This window comes from Narcine bancroftii, chromosome 10 (genome assembly GCF_036971445.1).
Source record: "Narcine bancroftii isolate sNarBan1 chromosome 10, sNarBan1.hap1, whole genome shotgun sequence".
NCBI lineage: Eukaryota > Metazoa > Chordata > Chondrichthyes > Torpediniformes > Narcinidae > Narcine > Narcine bancroftii.
This window is the reverse complement of record NC_091478.1, coordinates 76965519-76982357: the sequence shown is the minus strand read 5'-3', so window position 1 is coordinate 76982357 and position 16839 is coordinate 76965519. Positions and strand designations below refer to the sequence as shown.

The 16839-nt window shown below is 37.1% G+C and overlaps 1 protein-coding gene across 2 annotated transcripts in view; it reads left to right on the top strand.

Moving 5' to 3' along the window:
- Nucleotides 1-10009, top strand: part of edc4 (enhancer of mRNA decapping 4) — a 64715-nt gene extending 54706 nt beyond the window's left edge. For both annotated transcript variants that reach the window (XM_069901462.1, XM_069901461.1), the window contains 5 exons: nt 2287-2452; nt 3305-3491; nt 3747-3966; nt 5722-5885; nt 7026-10009. In XM_069901462.1, coding sequence (XP_069757563.1) covers nt 2287-2452; nt 3305-3491; nt 3747-3966; nt 5722-5885; nt 7026-7215 — 927 coding nt within the window. In that variant the 3' untranslated portion in view covers nt 7216-10009. The remainder of the gene's footprint in view (nt 1-2286; nt 2453-3304; nt 3492-3746; nt 3967-5721; nt 5886-7025) is intronic.
- Nucleotides 10010-16839: the final 6830 nt, after the last annotated feature.

Sequence of the window (16839 nt, the reverse complement as noted above, 5' to 3'; positions counted from 1 at the left end):
CATGGTCAATGTCACCCAGTATTAGGGATTTTTTTTAAACAAGGCAGACACCAAGTGTATTGTTTCTTCTTTGGAAACTACTTGCTATGCATTCATTCATTTCACTGCAGCAGTTAATCCAATGGGAGCATCTGGCCTGCCTCTGAGTGGTCAAAGCTCTTCATCGAAAACTGTCAAGTTCAAACCTTAGTCAGGAATAGAATTCTTAAAGGACGTTACTGAGCAAACTTGAGGGTGAAAAAGTTGATGGATTACATGCTAGGGTGGTGAAAGAAACGGCAGAAGTTATAGTGGAGGCTTTGGTAATAATTTACCAAAATTCTCTGGGCAGGTCCTGGCTGATATGAAGATGCAAATGTCACACCAGTATTAAAAAAAAATGGTGTTTGCAAAAGGCAGGTTAGTTAGTTTAACATTTGGAGTTGTGAAAATGCTTGAAGCTATCATTCAAGAAGCAATAGCGAGGCTCCTGGAGCGAAATGGATCCATCAGATATGCAGCATGGATTCAACAAAGGCAGGTCCTGTTTAACAAACTTACTGGAGTTCTTTGAGGATATAACGAGCAGATGACTGTTGTTTATTTGGATTTCCGGAAGAGGTGCATGTCTTTTCTGCATCACCTTATCAAACACCTTCTGAAAATACATAAGATAAGGATGCATGAAGTTGAGGTGATATATTGACATAAATGAAGGATTAGTCAACCAATAAAAAGCAGAGAGTTGGGATACAGGGGTGTTTTCCTGGTTGGCAATCGTGGTGAAAGGTGTGCTGCAGAGGTCGGTGCTGGGCCAGCAACTGTTCACTATATACATTAATGATCTGGAAGAGAGCGTAGTGTATCTAAGTCTGCTCATGACTCTGAGTGGAAAAGCATATTGTGCAGAGGATACAGAGAGACTGCCCAGAGATGTAGATAAATGAGTGGGCATGGGTCTTGCAGATGGAGTACAACGTTGGTCAATGTGACATTATCCACTTTGGAAGGAAAATAGAAGATTAGATTATAATTTAAATGGCAAGTGATTGCAGCATTCTACTGTGCAGAAGAATTTGGGAGTGCTTGTGCGTGAATCGCAAAAGCTTGATTTGCATGTGCAGCAGGCTATCAAAAAGGCTAATGGAATGCTGGCCTTCATTGCTAGAGGGATTGAATTTAGGAGCAAGAAAGTTCTGCTGCAACTGTACAAGATATTGGTGAGGCCGCATCTGGAATACTACATGCAGTTCTGGTCTCCTTACTTGAAGAAGAATGTATTATCTTTGGAGGTGATGCAGAGGAGGTTCACCAGGTTGATTCCAGAGATGAGGGAGGTTAGCTTATGAGGAGAGATTGAGTTGTCTGTAATTGTACTCACTGGAATTTAGAAGAATGAGAGGGGATCTTGTATAAATGTTTAAAATTATAAAAGGCACAGATAAAATATAGGTAGGTAGAGAGACTAGAACTAGGGAGATTTGAGGTAGATTTAGAACACAGATGAGGAGAAACTGCTTTTCCCAGCGGGTAGCTAAACTATGAAATTCTCTGCCCATTGAGACTACTTCAGTAAATGTATTTAAAACAAGGTTGGATAAATTTTTTTACATAGTAGGGGAATTAAGGGATATGGGGAAAAGGCAGGTAGGTGGAAATGAGCCTGTCATGAGATCAGGCAGAGCAGGCTCGACGGGCCAGATGGCCAACTCTTATCCTATTTATTACTTTCTTGTGTAAAATGTTGTATAGGTAGAAACCTTTTGTCAAGGTTACTCTTTCCATTTTTTCAATATTTTGTGTATTGACACTTTAAATATCAAAGCAAAATTATATACAAATATTGATTTAAGAAGCAATGATTTAAGAAGTAATGCTTTATTTTAATCAATCATCCTTATGAAGTTTATATTGCATCTGTTCCAATTTATTTCCAGTCCCTCGAGTACAGTATAATTCTGAATGAGATCTGGATCTTGGCCATTGGCTTTCATGTTTCTGGTTGGGGGAAGGAGGAGGAGAGAGGTGGCGGGTGTCTACAGTTCTAATGCGATGCTGAGTGACTTGAGGTTAATTACTTCTTGGATTAATTTCTTCTGGTGAGAAAGAAGGCAGGACCTGTACTAAAAGCTCCCTTCATTGCTTGACTGAAATGTGGTTTCATGTGCTAAAACAATATGCTGGAGCCCAACCATACAGAAAGCTGCTACATTTTCCTTATTTAAAATTGTATTTGCATGTTTGTTTTTTTTCCCCTCCCAATTTAGAAGCATCTGGTTAACTTTATTTCCTTGCTTGTGATTGCAGAACACTGCAGAGAGCATTGGAAGAGCTGCATCTGATGCTTTGCAAGGACCAATACAAACGACGTACAAAGAGGCATTTCAGAGTATAGTTGTACCAGTGTTTGAAAAAGCGTGTCAGTCAATGTTCCAGCAAATAAATGACAGCTTCAAACAAGGAACTCAGGAATGTAAGTGTTACTTTTCTCCGTAATGTTCTTTATATGTACATTGAAACTTACAACAGTGGTAATGAAGTCTTGTTTGTATTGCATGGCAAAAATAAAGGGCTGACTGGAATTGAAGCAACACTGAGCAGGAACATTCGGATTCGTTTCAGAGTTTGGGCTTAATTGTTTTGTGTTGTGCTAATCACTGTTGGAGGGCTGCCAGATCCTATCATGGACAACTTGCCAGCAATTCTCGTTTGTGCGCATTGTGACTGTGTGAGGAAAATCTCACCTTTGACGTTGGAGATGAATGGAATGAAGGGAAGGGAGGGGGTTGGATGGACGGAGAGGAGGAGGAGGGGGTGGAGCAGAAGGAAAGGAGGGTGAGAGGGGAATGGGGTAGAGGGGAGGAGGGGGATAGAGAGATGGGAGTAGAGTGGTCTGATGAACTTGAGAGGAAGGGTTGGATATGAGGGATTGGAGTGCTCTGCTGGATGGAGAGTATCGGAGGTACAGGGCGAGAAGTGATAAAGGCTGGGAAGGATGTATTTTTAAAGAAAGACTTTTTCAGATTGAGGATGAATGTTCGAAGGATGAAAGGAGATGGCTTTGAATTGACAAATTGTATCAGAGATGGTATTGAGACTACAGGCAAGAGAGATGGGTAGTCTAGAGAATAGTAATTGACACAGGGTGACCAGTTTCTCTATACAGGTGACAGTCATCTTAACGAATGTTCATATCAGAAGCTTCATTAGGAGGAAAGAATTGAAAGCAAATTTGTAGTATTTTATGTTGAAATCAAAAATGTAATTTTCAGTTTACTCATAAATCACAAGATTTACATTTGAAAAATCGACTTTACCCACATAGATATCCAGCAACTTGAGATCCACCTTCAATCTAAGAAGGCCCATGAGCAAGAAAGCAGAGATCCAGTGATCAATCAGCTACAGCAAATGATTGATCACATCCAGAATGCTACAGATCACCTTGCTGCTACCATCACGAATGGGATGCGTTCAGAGATGCAGCATCAGCTTCACATCATCGTCGGGAAGTGAGTAGCAAAGGGCCAGTTAAGTTGCTTGTTAAGTGCTGTGTTTAAAATGTATTGCCATGGTGCACCAAGGCTTCAATTAAACCGAGATATCAGTGATCCTACTTTGAGTTGTACCAACCAAGTTGCTGAAAATACTGTTTTGAGAATAATTCTCTACTGTTGTAGAGAATGCTTTGAGGTTAGTTACATGGCCTTTCCAAATTTATATCTTCATGAGAATTGCTTTATGATATTAATGATGATTTCCAACAGTTTGCAGGAATCAATTTTAACTCAAGTGCAGAGAATTGTGAAAGGTGAAGTTGGCCTCGCAATGAAGGAGCAACAAGCTGCCGTTGCCTCTAGCATTATGCAGGCCATGCGGTCAGCTGCTGGCACCCCGATTCCATCAACTCACATGGATTTCCAATCACAGCAGGCCCACATCTTGCAGCTGTTGCAACAGGGACAACTTAACCAAGCCTTTCAACAGGTATGTGTAGAAGATTAAAGAAACCTAGTTCCATGAGATTTAAAAAAATTTTACCTGGTTTGTTTCATGAAATACCTTGTATTCCTTATTTATTAGATTTAATCTTTACATCAAACCTCTACCATTCCTTTAAGATTGATATGCCATGTGGATCTATTTCAGTCAAGCACTTATCCCTATTCCTTGAGATGTTATTTGGTCCAGTTCTGTTCACAATTGCAGAAGTCTTCATTAAGTACAAAGTGTTTATCTAGTACATCTGCTTAATTTTTAAGGCTTATTGTAAAAAATAATTCCAGAAAATGCTTGTGAAGTTTAATTTCTTGTGATATCAATACTGGTGCAGATTAATTTGGTTTTGATATTTATTGGCTTAGGCTGATATAGGTTGGTATTAAAAGTCCTTCATGGAATCATTGATTCTAATGTTGCAAAATTTTAGAATTTACATTAATTACCATAATTTTTGGATAGATTTTTACAGAGTAGGGAAATTGAGGGTTATGGGGAGGGGTGGGGAATTAGATAGAGGAAGTTGAGCCTATCATCAGATCAGACATGATCACATTGAATGGTGGAGCAGGCTGGATGGCCCTCCTTCTGCTCCTATTTCTTGTCTTTCTACTGATACACCATTGAAAGCATTTTATCAGGGCGCATTGCTACGCGATACAGGAACTGCTCCAGCCATGACCGCCTAAAAATGGCAGAGGGTTGTGAGTGTAGCTACAGTCAACTAACCCCCTCCTCCAACAACACCATCTATCACTGCTTCTGCCCTTGGGAAAGCAGCAAACATGTTAAAAGTTTCATTGCACCCTGGCCAAACTCTCTTCACCCCCTTCCTGTCAGCAAGAAAATTCACAAGTGTGAGATCTTTCCTACTCATCGGGCCCCTGAATGAACCTCAAAATAAAATAATTGCCTTTACTACATTCCAACCTATCAATCTTGAATCTCTGTATTTTTGTACTGCCTGACGTGTACTATGCATGTGATGCCCTACTCTGATCACTGCATTTTCAATGGTGACATAAATTTGAACTTGATATTCTACATGGAATGGTAGGATAAAGGGCTGGTTTCTGTACTGTGACCCTAATCTGAAAGCGATAATATACCCTGTCCATGTAGGAATAGACAAATAATTAACGTCAAAACAAGGACATTTGAAATGGATAATGTTTCAATTCAGGAGAAGCCTTTGTCGGCTCTGAGTAGATATTTTTAAAATGATCGATGAAAGTAAAGGTAGCAGCCACCAAACAATACCAGGGAACCAAATTTTTCTTTTAGATTTTTAAATGCCAAATATATTTTTAGAAAATAACAATTGGACTTTACAATATAGGTATGTGAGATTCTGGGTCACAAAAGTTTGAAAAACAGGTTTTGCACAAGAATTTTTGAATGATTTGTGCTGATAGTACTAGAGTTATGTTACGATATGAATTGGACATTTAATGTAATGATCTGTTGAATTTCCTCTTGTTGCAACCCAGTACTAACAACAGTATGATGGCAGGCTTCTTAACAGTGTAAAGGATCATAGTTGAGGATGATTTGAGAAGATTCCTTTATAAAGATTTGCAGAACTGGTCATTTGTGTTGCTCAAATTATTGATCTGATTTTTGGACAGTCTCAGCAAGCAATCAGTAAAAATGCAATGATTTGAACAGAAAACACTTGCTTTTGTTTTTGCGATAAATTTAGTTTTTGTTGGCTACATTAACTCTTTTATTTTCTGTCTTCAGGCTTTGACAGCAGCTGACCTCAACCTGGTACTCTACGTCTGTGAAACTGTGGATTCTCAAATGGTCTTTGGCCAGCATCCCTGTCCCCTCACTCAGCCAGTTTTGCTTTCACTTATTCAGCAGCTCTCCACTGACTTCAACTCTCGCACAGAATTAAAACTCAGGTAAGGTGCAAAAAAAAAAGGAGGAAAAATTAGTGCGCAAGAGCTAAAGGACTCAAATTCAGAATTTATTAAGTTGTCAATTAACATTGGACCAAAAAGGATTAATGTTTTGAGTGATCCTTTTTATTAGAATGTTTATTGTGCTTCAAGGAAGGCATCTTGCATAGTGATAACAGTCCTCAGGATTTGAAGAAGCATTCTACCATAACACTTTGGTTCAATGCTGCATGGTTAAAAATAAAACCCAGCTTTTGTACAAGATATTAAAACAAGATGCATCTAGTCTCTGGAATAAATGTGTAGAAATAATGATCTGCCCATCATTCATCAATCGGAGCCACTTAATAGAAAATATCAATATGGGGCCTTGCTGTGTGTAAATTATGTTGATTTTTTTTTACATATTCCATATACAGTGACTGTATCTCAGGACCAGATCAATGGCGAGAATCACTGTTTCAACATTCTGACATTTTGTGAAAGGGAAATTATAAATAAATGCAAGTTCATTGTTCGAACCTTGGCCTTCAGTTGCTGGTTTTACAAATTTTCTATGTGGGAAAAATGTCCTATTAACATTGAGAGTTCATGGCTAGACAGAGTGGATTTGGGGACAAAGTTTCCTGTGTGGGCTGGAGTAAGGGGAGAACAAGTGGTCATAATGTCAGGTGATGGTGCAAGTCAGTTTGAAGAGAAATTTCTTCATTCATTTGGAAGAACCCGTGGAATTGACCATCATCAAAGGTGATGGAAGGCTAAGTCACTGATTATACTTTAGGAGGTATCTATATTTTTGAATATAACATGAAAGAGTATGGGAGAAAGCAGGAATTTGATCTTCAGGGAGAAGATCAGTTGTGAATACAGTAAAACCCCTTGTATCTGGAATTCAAGCAACAGGCAAAAAGAAATTGCAAAAAATAAATAGGTAAAAGATATAGAAGCTTGAAATTGGTGTGCTTTGCCGTTCATCGATCACGCAACTTGCATCCTCAAGCACCCTGAAAATTAATTTATCTACCAATCCCCATAGGTGCTGAATACTGGAGGTTTTACTGAATGATGAATGGCAGAACAGGTTTGACTTGGCTAAAATGCCTCCTATTTTCTGTTTCTACACAATTTTTACTTTCATTTCAGTTATCTGGAAGATGCAGTTATGAACCTAGATCACACAGACCCAGTTGCGAGGGATCATATGGGGTCTGTATTAAATCAAGTGAGACAGAAACTCTATCAGTTCAACCAGGCAGAGCCTCTCAATAATGTGAGCAAAAGAGCTCGAAGACTGACGATGATGCTTCAAGGACTGGTGACTCCTCTGAGTTAAATCAGACGATGGCTGATTGAGCTCCCCTCATCTGTAAAGATTGTGTAATAAGTATACAATTCACATCTGTATGTTACTAATTGACATAACTTTTGTATAAAGAAATACTTTAGGTTGTGTCTTCCTGATCTGTGGTAAGAAAATTAGTTTGGAGCCACAGGTGCATAAGGTACATCACTTTTTTCTTTGACCTTCCTGATTTGGATGGCCCATTTTATATGTTGCTCTGTTTAATCCAAAAAAAAAACGCAAGTATATAAATGTCCTCTTTGCTACTGCATAGTTACATGTGAAACAGCAAAGGCTAAATAATCAACACAGGATACATAATTGAAATGTTAGCAAAATACATCAAACAAATAATAATTAGAAACATTTTCCCAAGTTCCTTGGCCATTAAACTTGGTTGGAAAATTTGACCTCAAGGATTAGAGTTGAATGCAACTGTCGTATGTTGGATAAGCATCCAAAGTATATTTTCAGAATATTTCTAATTAGTGTTGGACTGTTACTATTTGAAATTTCACCCAGCAAATAGAATCCATCATGTTAGTTTACAAAGTTTTTTTTAAAAATAGAGTTTGTTTATCAATGATTTTTCATCATTTATGATCTTGTTGAAATTTTACATTTGTTTTTTTTAATCTTGAATATGGAAGTTCCCGGTTTTGGATAATGTTTCAAAAATGTTCACAATAAAATATCTTTTTGGAAATGATCTTCATTGGTTTATCCTATAAATCATTAACACTAATTTATACTTTTTAACATTGTAAAATGTTTCATGTTTGTTTTACTGAACCATAAGTTGTCCTTTGTATGACACTGTAACTTTTTGGTTGTGTCTTTATGGTTCACAATATGTTATAACTTTGGGGGAGGGGGGTGTACCACATATTTTGGCGTATAAGTTGACCCCCTTCAGCCTCATTTTAAGGGTTTTATGGTATATCCTGCATACAAGTCAACCCCAATTTTCTGGCTGCCTAAGGAGGCCCATTGACCAGCGTAAAAGTCGACCACCAAAGCTCACAATGCCTGAGATGGCATTGTGCTATGTTGACACCCCCCCCCCCCCCACCCCCACCCCCAAACGGATCACGCAGATTGATGATCTGGGCGTTGGCTGGAGGTAATTGCTATCATGGAGGGTCCATCAACACAACGCAGCACGTGATGAATATATGAAGCGAGCTTTAAGTTGAAAGTGATAGAAATGGTCAAGAAAACCAACAACTGCACTGCTGAAAGAAAATTTGGCGTGCATGAGAAGTTGCAAAGAGATTGGAGGAAGAAAGAAGATTCTAAGAAACATATCAAAAAGGCAATGTTTGTTGAGAAAAGGAATCACTCGTTGGCCAGAGCTGGAAAATCGCATTGAAGAACGTGAACACAGGCAAGATTGCTACATAGTCACCCGAAATAAAATAACATTTAAACTGTAGAGGCCCAAGTCACACCCAGGCCTCAGTGATGATGTTGAGGCTACAGTCGGCTGGTGTAATCATTTCATGAACAGGAAAAATTTGGTTTTACACCAAAAAAACAAAAAATTGCACAGAAACTACCAAAAGATCTTCATCATAAAGTTGCAAGTTTTCACCAGTTTATTATACGGAAACATGGACGAAACCCCCAAGAATTTTGACATGATGGGCAATAGAACAGTGGAATGGAAAGGTGTTAAAACTGCAAACCAGAAGTACAGGCCATGAAAGGACCAGGTTTATCCTGGTATTATCGTGCATGGCCGACAGGACAAAATTAAGACCCATGGTAACCTTTAAGCGCAAAATTAAACCAAAAATGAAATTCCCAGCAGGTATTTTTGTACATTTTCATGAAAAATTATGGCTGGATGAAAATGGTGTAAAACTATATGTGGAACAGGCAGTTTATGCAAAGAACAGAGTTTGTTGGTCTCGGATAGGTTTCGTAGCCACTTAACTGAGAACACTAAAAATAGTTAAGCACTATATAATGCATGGTGGTTAGCCCAGGTGGTTTGACATCTATATTGCAACCTCTCGATGTCTGCTTGAATAAGCCATTCAAAGACTCTGTGCGCAAGGTATGGAATACATGGATGCCGAGTGCAGAAAAATCATTTACAAAAGGCAGGACAATGCGTACTGCATCACTTGATCTGCATCAAGGCATAAGACAAAGTTAGAGACTGATAAATCATTTAAAAAGTGTGGTATCTCTTGTGCAATTGATGGCACAGAAAATTATTTATTGTGGGACACCGACGACGAAACTGAATCCGCTTCATCAGATACAGACTGGGACCCATGTGATGGCTGTTTAAACAGTGAGAGTATGGATGTGCTTGCCGCCATCTTTGCTTCAGACAATAATAGCAAGAGTGAATTTGGGAGGATTCTAAATGTGTTGTTTACAGACAGTGATAGCGATTTTTGAAAGATGCTAATTGTGTTTTCAATAAAAATCTCAATGAAAATCTGTCGCAGTTGGGTTTTTTTTGGTTTTTCAAGGGTCAACTTGTACGCTGGATCAGCGCAGAGTGGGTTTTGAACTGAATTTAAGGTTTCAAAAGTATATCCAGTAAATGAGTCAACCCCCATTTTTTGAGAGGTTTTTTGGGTTTCACGACTCGACTTGTACGCCAAAATATACAATAGTTATTTTAGAACCATAATATTGAAAATAAATACAAATTTCAAGCAACTGGTGGAGATGTACTGTATATACATGTTGGCAAATGTATAAAAAAAAAACTCGGGATGTTGTTACTTAAAATGTCGCTTAAAATATTATTCTGATTGACGTGGCCTTTTGCAGTTATTATTTACAAACCCTTTTATGTAATGTCCTGAATAGATGTGTTTAATTTTCAGCTATCCAAAGACTAAACTATTACATCATCATTTGAACTTGAAAATTTCACATTGAACACACTTTACACAGTATGCCTTGAAATTACAATTATTTTTTATTTGCAAGATGAACTCTGTTAATGGGGTTTACTTAATCATGGATATTGACAAAGTTTTTGCATCTCAAGATGGTTAACAATCTGTAAAGAGATCCAGAAGTAAAACACGAAAATCTGCAAACACCTTGGTTGAAGTAAAAACACAAAGCAGGTTAAACAGTTTCCGTTATATTAGCAAAGGTAAAAATACATAACCAATGTTTTGGGCTTGAGCCCTTCATCAAGGTAATTGCCAATATTTTTTACGGCTGGAAATAATGTGCTCTACCTTATTATCAATAAATTCCTAAAGTTAGGAAGCCCATTGAGTTACATATTCAGGAGATGTGTATCTTGTACAGCCTTGTTTAAATCCCAATGCTATATCTTGGTGGATTTACCTAATTCAAGGATTTTAAAAAAAATTATTGACATGCTGTTATAATTCTCTAATTGATATTTGCATTAATTATTCAACAATACAAGACAAATTGGAACAATACCTAACATTAGAGGGTGATGCAAATTGAACAGGATTCATCTACTTGTCCATTGTGCATCCAAGCACAGCAAAAGTTGAAAGATTTCTTGATTTTGAAATTCAGACAAGAGCATGCAAGTCACTTCCAAAACTAGAAAGAGCCTAAGATATGGTTTAAAAAAAAACAAATGATTGAAAACCTTTTGTTGGGGGATGAAAATGATGTGCTGAGAGGAGTTGCAATGGCAATGATTCAGTTCTTTCAAGGAAGATGATGTAAAAATGATCAAAAGGGGGCAGCAGCTGGCCTCCAGGGATCTGCTGCAGGTTTCATTTCTCTCATTTACATATGTTGCTTGTATGATCAAAAGGAACAATGGCTTGGATGCCATTTGGGACCAGATGCCAGATGGTGCTCTGTAGCGGATTGCCCAATCCCACGAACACTGTTTTACAACTGCTTGCTCCAAATATGCATTACCTCTTGATTAATGTTTCATGTCAAGATGGAGAACACGCTGTGGGAATGTCTAAATTTTTATGTAGGATTCTACTAAATAGACTACTGCAATTTGCAGTAGAAATTGTTGAGTAAATCTGTTGTGGAGGAAATGGAGAACAGATTAGTAATTCAGTGACCACAGATATATATCACGCTGTTAAATATCCCACCACCTGGTTTTTAAATGTGGTATTATTTCAAAAGAGACCTCCAAATAAATTATTCCACATTCTTCTAATGTCCTATTGATTTTTTTTAAAGCAATGTTAGTCATATTTCAGCCTGCTTTGAGTCAGAATTCCAATCAGAATTATTGTTTGTGTGGGGAAACTTTTAAGAAATATTTAGCAACACAAAGCACAGCATTGTTTCTAGGTCTACAGATATCTGAAGTATGAATACTTAGATTTGCAGGATAGATGATTTTAGGGGGAGAGAGATTGTTTGAAACTGGTGTTGAGGTACAGAAATCTATGAAGTGAAATGTGTTTATAGCAGTACAAAGAACCACTTTTCACAATGTGAGCTCGCCTTTTCCAGACTAGAGATCTTGCTTGCCTGGGATAATCCAGGAGCTAACAAGGAGCTTGAGGTGGATTGGTGCAGATTGCCACAAAATCCAGTTGAAAACCTTTTGAACAATGCCAAATCCATACTCTTATTAAAACCTGAGGCAGTGGACTCTGCAAACCTCTGGTCCTCAGTTGGTCTCTGTGACATCCTAATGATAGAACACAACCAATAAGTTTGGTGTTTGCTTGAAAGTTCCAAAACTATTCATTAGTGAAGAATTTTCCACATGATGAAAATGGTGCTTTACAGCAAAGATACCCATGTGGTCATCCAAATAGCCTGTGTCAAATTTCTGTGATACTTGGGTGGATGTGGTTTACTATTTGTTGATCATAAAGCAATAACATCCACTTGAATGGTTTACATCTATAAACAAACTAATGGAGCAATGTTCATCTGAAGGCATTAGTTGATTAGTACTGCTTATTATTAGTGGATTTATGATAGCTTTTAACAGTTGACCTTTTGAGTTTCCATTAGAATAACAGGCAATATACTGCTCTTGATAAAGAATTTAGGCATTAATGCATAATTCATTTAAGCATTAGGATTTTTTTAAATCACTGGAGTTCACAATACTTGCTCAGTTATTGCTGCAGAACAATTAGAATCACAAATGAACCAATGTAAAAGTTTGCCATTCTATTAATTGGGAGTGTTGAAAGGTTTGATCAGTATTTACCCCACTGTCCTGTACTTTGATGCTTGAATGAAAGTTATGATTCAATCCGGCAATGCATTTCAGATCATAACTTTATTGCGTTATTTTTACCTTCCTCATTTATGGTTCTTTGGCAACAATTTCTCCTCCTTTACTCTGCCACTACTGGTCAGGATTTTGTGCACACTTTTTAAACCAAGAAGAACAATTCCAGCATCTTCAGTTTATCCATGTCAAGAATATCTCATAACCCAGGTACCACTAATCTCTTCTGTGCTCTTTAAGGTCTTGGATGTTCATTACAATGTAGCGCCCAGTATTGAAACCTATTGCAGAGGAGGCCTAAGCTGCCATAAAAATGCATTTTCCCGCCATTTCTCTTATACATACCAAAGATCCTGGATCCTTAAACATTTTTTAAAGATTAAGGCACAAGCACATTGATTTAATATTGTAATATCTAGCTTGCATTGCTTTATTTTTCCCATCATTATTTTCTGTAGTAAATTTCATTTAAATGGTGTCCATTTCTTCTGTTTGTTTTAATTACATCTGAGCCTCAGCTTCTCTGAATATTTTGAAATCATGCCCTGTATAATGTGCAATTAATGTATCAGTAGGAGCTGCAACCCAATTACTATCTTCTGGAAAACCTAATTTTATATTATCCATCCCACACCAACCTCTGAAAAATGTGTGCTCTCCATTTCTACAATTTATTTTTGCCTGGGTTTGAGATTCTTGGTTAATCGCTGGAAGTCCCCTTTGAGAACAGCCACTGCATTCCCACTTTAAACTTCCTTTGTTATTTGTGATGTAATATTTGTAGATGTTTTTGGGAGATAAATTGGTAAAATTAGAGTAGGTCACACACACACTTTAAAACATCTTATTTGAAATACTGAAGAATTCATATTCAGCGACTTTACAGAAACTGGAGATTGCTTATGCGCATTTCACAATTGAAATAATGCCATGAAATGAATGGACTGGAGACAGGTCATCTGTGTTGAACATTTTTACAAGACCTGACCTTTGCAAAGAGCTCACTCAAAGATCTCTCACTCAAAGGTCACTCCTGGGCTCTTGTTTATCTAAAAACAACAGAGGGGAGCAGAAGACTAGCTCCTATTGTTTGTTGGAGAAGGAGCGAGTTTTGGAAGTTAGAGAGAGGCTGAACAGTCACAGTTGAAACAAGCAGGAGAAGCTTGTTGGATCTGATGTTTCTCTTGGAATCAGCAGAACAGAAGGAACTCTATGGTAGCCTGAAAGAAAGAGGTTATCTGGAGAACTCTGATGGATCAAGTTTCATCAGCAAGACATTGAGATGACTAATGGTGGTACCTCAGTTGTGGAAATCCTGGAACAGCAAATCTCTCTGCAAACCTACAAGAACCTTCCTGAGCAGTAAACATTTACCTTACGAGCACCAAAGCCTGGTGAACTTTATGCATGTTCAATTCTGCGCACAGTATAAGAATTGCCTGCAACCAATGAACTTAGAAGAATAAGAAGTGGGGGGGGGGGGGGGGGCGTGGCAAGATGGCGTAGGGAACAGACGTGCCTTCCAGACCTCTCCTGACTCTGATTTATTGTTTTGTCTTTAAGTGCCTGTTAAAGTTCTTTTAAAAGTTTATAAATAATAAGAGGTGTTGGATTAGTGCCTAATGGTTTATATGCAAAAAAAAAGTAAAAGAAAACATCAACAGACTGTTAAAAAACTACATTTTCCGAAATTGTCTGAGCCTACTTGTTTACAAGAAGCCAGGACTCAGGGTAGAATGGATCCAGAGGAAGACGTGCAGAGTTCGGCATTTAAACTCCGTTTTAAGCTGGTGAGGCTCTCTGAAGGTCGCATTCAACAGCTTTCAGACCAAAGAGCTGGACGGGTGCCAGTATTTCACACAATGGCCACTGTGAGTGCTGTTACTGAGACTTTGACAGTTGAATCAGCTGGGGCGCCACCAACTGGAGAGTTAAAGATCTGTCATTCGACTGCTACAGTGGTGGCGCTGCAAAATGCATCTTCAATTACAACGGTTTTTCCAGACATCGATTCAGTGAAGATGATTAAAGAGATTTGGCTTAAAGATAACCCTGATCTTTAGTCTCCTGGCATTGCTGGGGGGACTTTGAGAGGGGTTTTTATACGAAGTCAAACTGCTAGAAAAGATACTAAATTAAGGGAAGGGACAGAAGATCCCGTGGTCTTTAAGGAACAGCAAGATCCCATTATGCCTGAATCTACTTCTGTTGAAATGTCTGTTAAGGATCTTGAAGATAAGATATATTCTGTATCGAGTCACTTAGCTAATTTTGTGAACCTGTTTATTTCCAAGATTAATGCGATGGCGGAAGCCATTAATGGAGCTTTTAAGCTTGAAACTATTGAAAGATTTGAAATGTGTGATCAAGGTTTAGTCGATGCACAGGATCAATTGCAAAATGAAAATAGAATAATTGAAATATTGCAGATCCAAAATAAAAATTTAGCAAAAAAGGTTGATTATTTGGAGAATCAATCTAGACGGAACAATGTGAAAATTGTTGGTTTGCCAGAAGGTCCTTCTATGCCGAAGGACCAGATCAAAAAAAATTTTTTACTGAATGGATTCCACGAGTGTTAGGACAGGATAAATTCCCTGAAGGTTTAATACTGGAACGTGCTCATAGAGTTTTAAGAAGAAAATATTTTTCAGGACAGAATCCAAGACCTGTTCTGATCCGTTGTTTAAACTATTGTGACAGAGAGACAATTTTACGTACGGCTATTAGAAATGCCCAGCAAAATAGATCTCCTTTGATGGTTCAGAATAATCCTGTTTTCTTCTATCAAGATTTGAGTCAAGAAATTATGTTTCAATGACGCGAATTTAATTCTGTGAAAGAACAGTTGTGGAAAAAAAAGACATAAGGCAACATTCAGGTATTCTGCGGTACTGAAGATTTTTCAGGATGGAAATCAGCCAAAGTTCTTTGACAATCCTAAAGAGGTTATGGACTTTTCTCAGTCTTTACCAATCATGCTGTTTTAGGAACGATGTAGTCCTTCAAGGTTTCCAAAAAGAGTAGAGATGTAAGGTGGGATCCAGATTTTTAAAAGAAATGGAAGCAATGGTGACCGAAGTGGTAACATTGATTTTAAAAAAATTAATCTTTTATTTTTTTTTTGAGAAGAGTTTAAATAGTTTAAATAATGATGATAGTTTAATGAAATGGGAGTTGGGAGAGGGAACTGGGTGGGCACTAGTTTCCAGAAGTCATCAGCTACCTGTGAGTTATCTCACACCCAATATTTTGGGGGAGTTACCGCTTTGGGCGGTTTAAACAGGAGGAGGTAGTCGTGACCTCCGACCTGTTTTTTTTTATTTTTAATTTTTGGGTTAAGAAGTGAAGGGTTTTTTTAATTATTTTTTTAAATAAATAATTTTTTTTAACTCTTTTTATTTTCTGATTGTAAATGAGAGGGAATTAGGAGGTTTTTTTTCTCTCTTTTTTTGGGGGGGGGTTTCTCTTTTTTCCTTTTTTAAGAGGATGATGTCACAGAAGATAATAAGTCAAAAATTGAGGATGTTGAATTAGATGAAGAGGAAGATGAGGGGAAAGGTGATAAGAAGAAAAAGAAGAAAACCAAGTACAAATACATTGAGGGAGAAGAGTTTAATAAAATTAAGTTAATTTTGATAGAGAATTTTGAAGATGTTATAAATGAAGGATATGGAGAATTTTATAAGAGTTTGAACTTTTTTTTCTTTTTTTAATATAAGGGGAGGGGAAGGGAATAAAAAGTTTATCTGATTGTTTTTCTAAGGGATGTTTTTGTTCTCTCGATGAATTATAAAGGAAACTTGGTATTAATGGAAATTCTGTATTTATGAATTAGTAATTATGATTTTTTGTATAACAGATATGTGGTTGATATATGATTTTAATATTTGAACTTAGTTTTAAAGTGGATTTTGTTTGTTAAATACATGTATCATGTTTGATTTAAATATATGTTTAAGGGTATTATTTTAGTATTGATTTTTTTTGTTAGTAATTTTTGTTGTTGTTAAGTTTTATCCTTTTTTGTAAGTGGGGTTTTTTCTATTTTATTTACAATATTGTTAATTAATTCTTCACTCTTTATTTTGGGGGAAGGGTTAGACTAATTTTAAATTAGACAATTAATGTTGTGTTATAATTATTGGGGGGGGGGTTAATTTGTGTAGTTTAATGATGTAGTATTCTAATTTTTATTATCTTATTTTTTATTATTTCTTTAAATGTAATTTTTATTTTATTCATGTCATAAAATTTTAAATAAAGTTTTTTAAAAAAAAAGAATAAGAAGTGAGATTGAACTGTGAACCAAAGAACTTTTCTTAAATTTACACACACATCATGCACGTGTGCTTAGAATTATAAACAACTTTTGTTTAAGTAACTACTTGGTGAATGTCTATTGCTGCTGGGTTTTGGGGTCC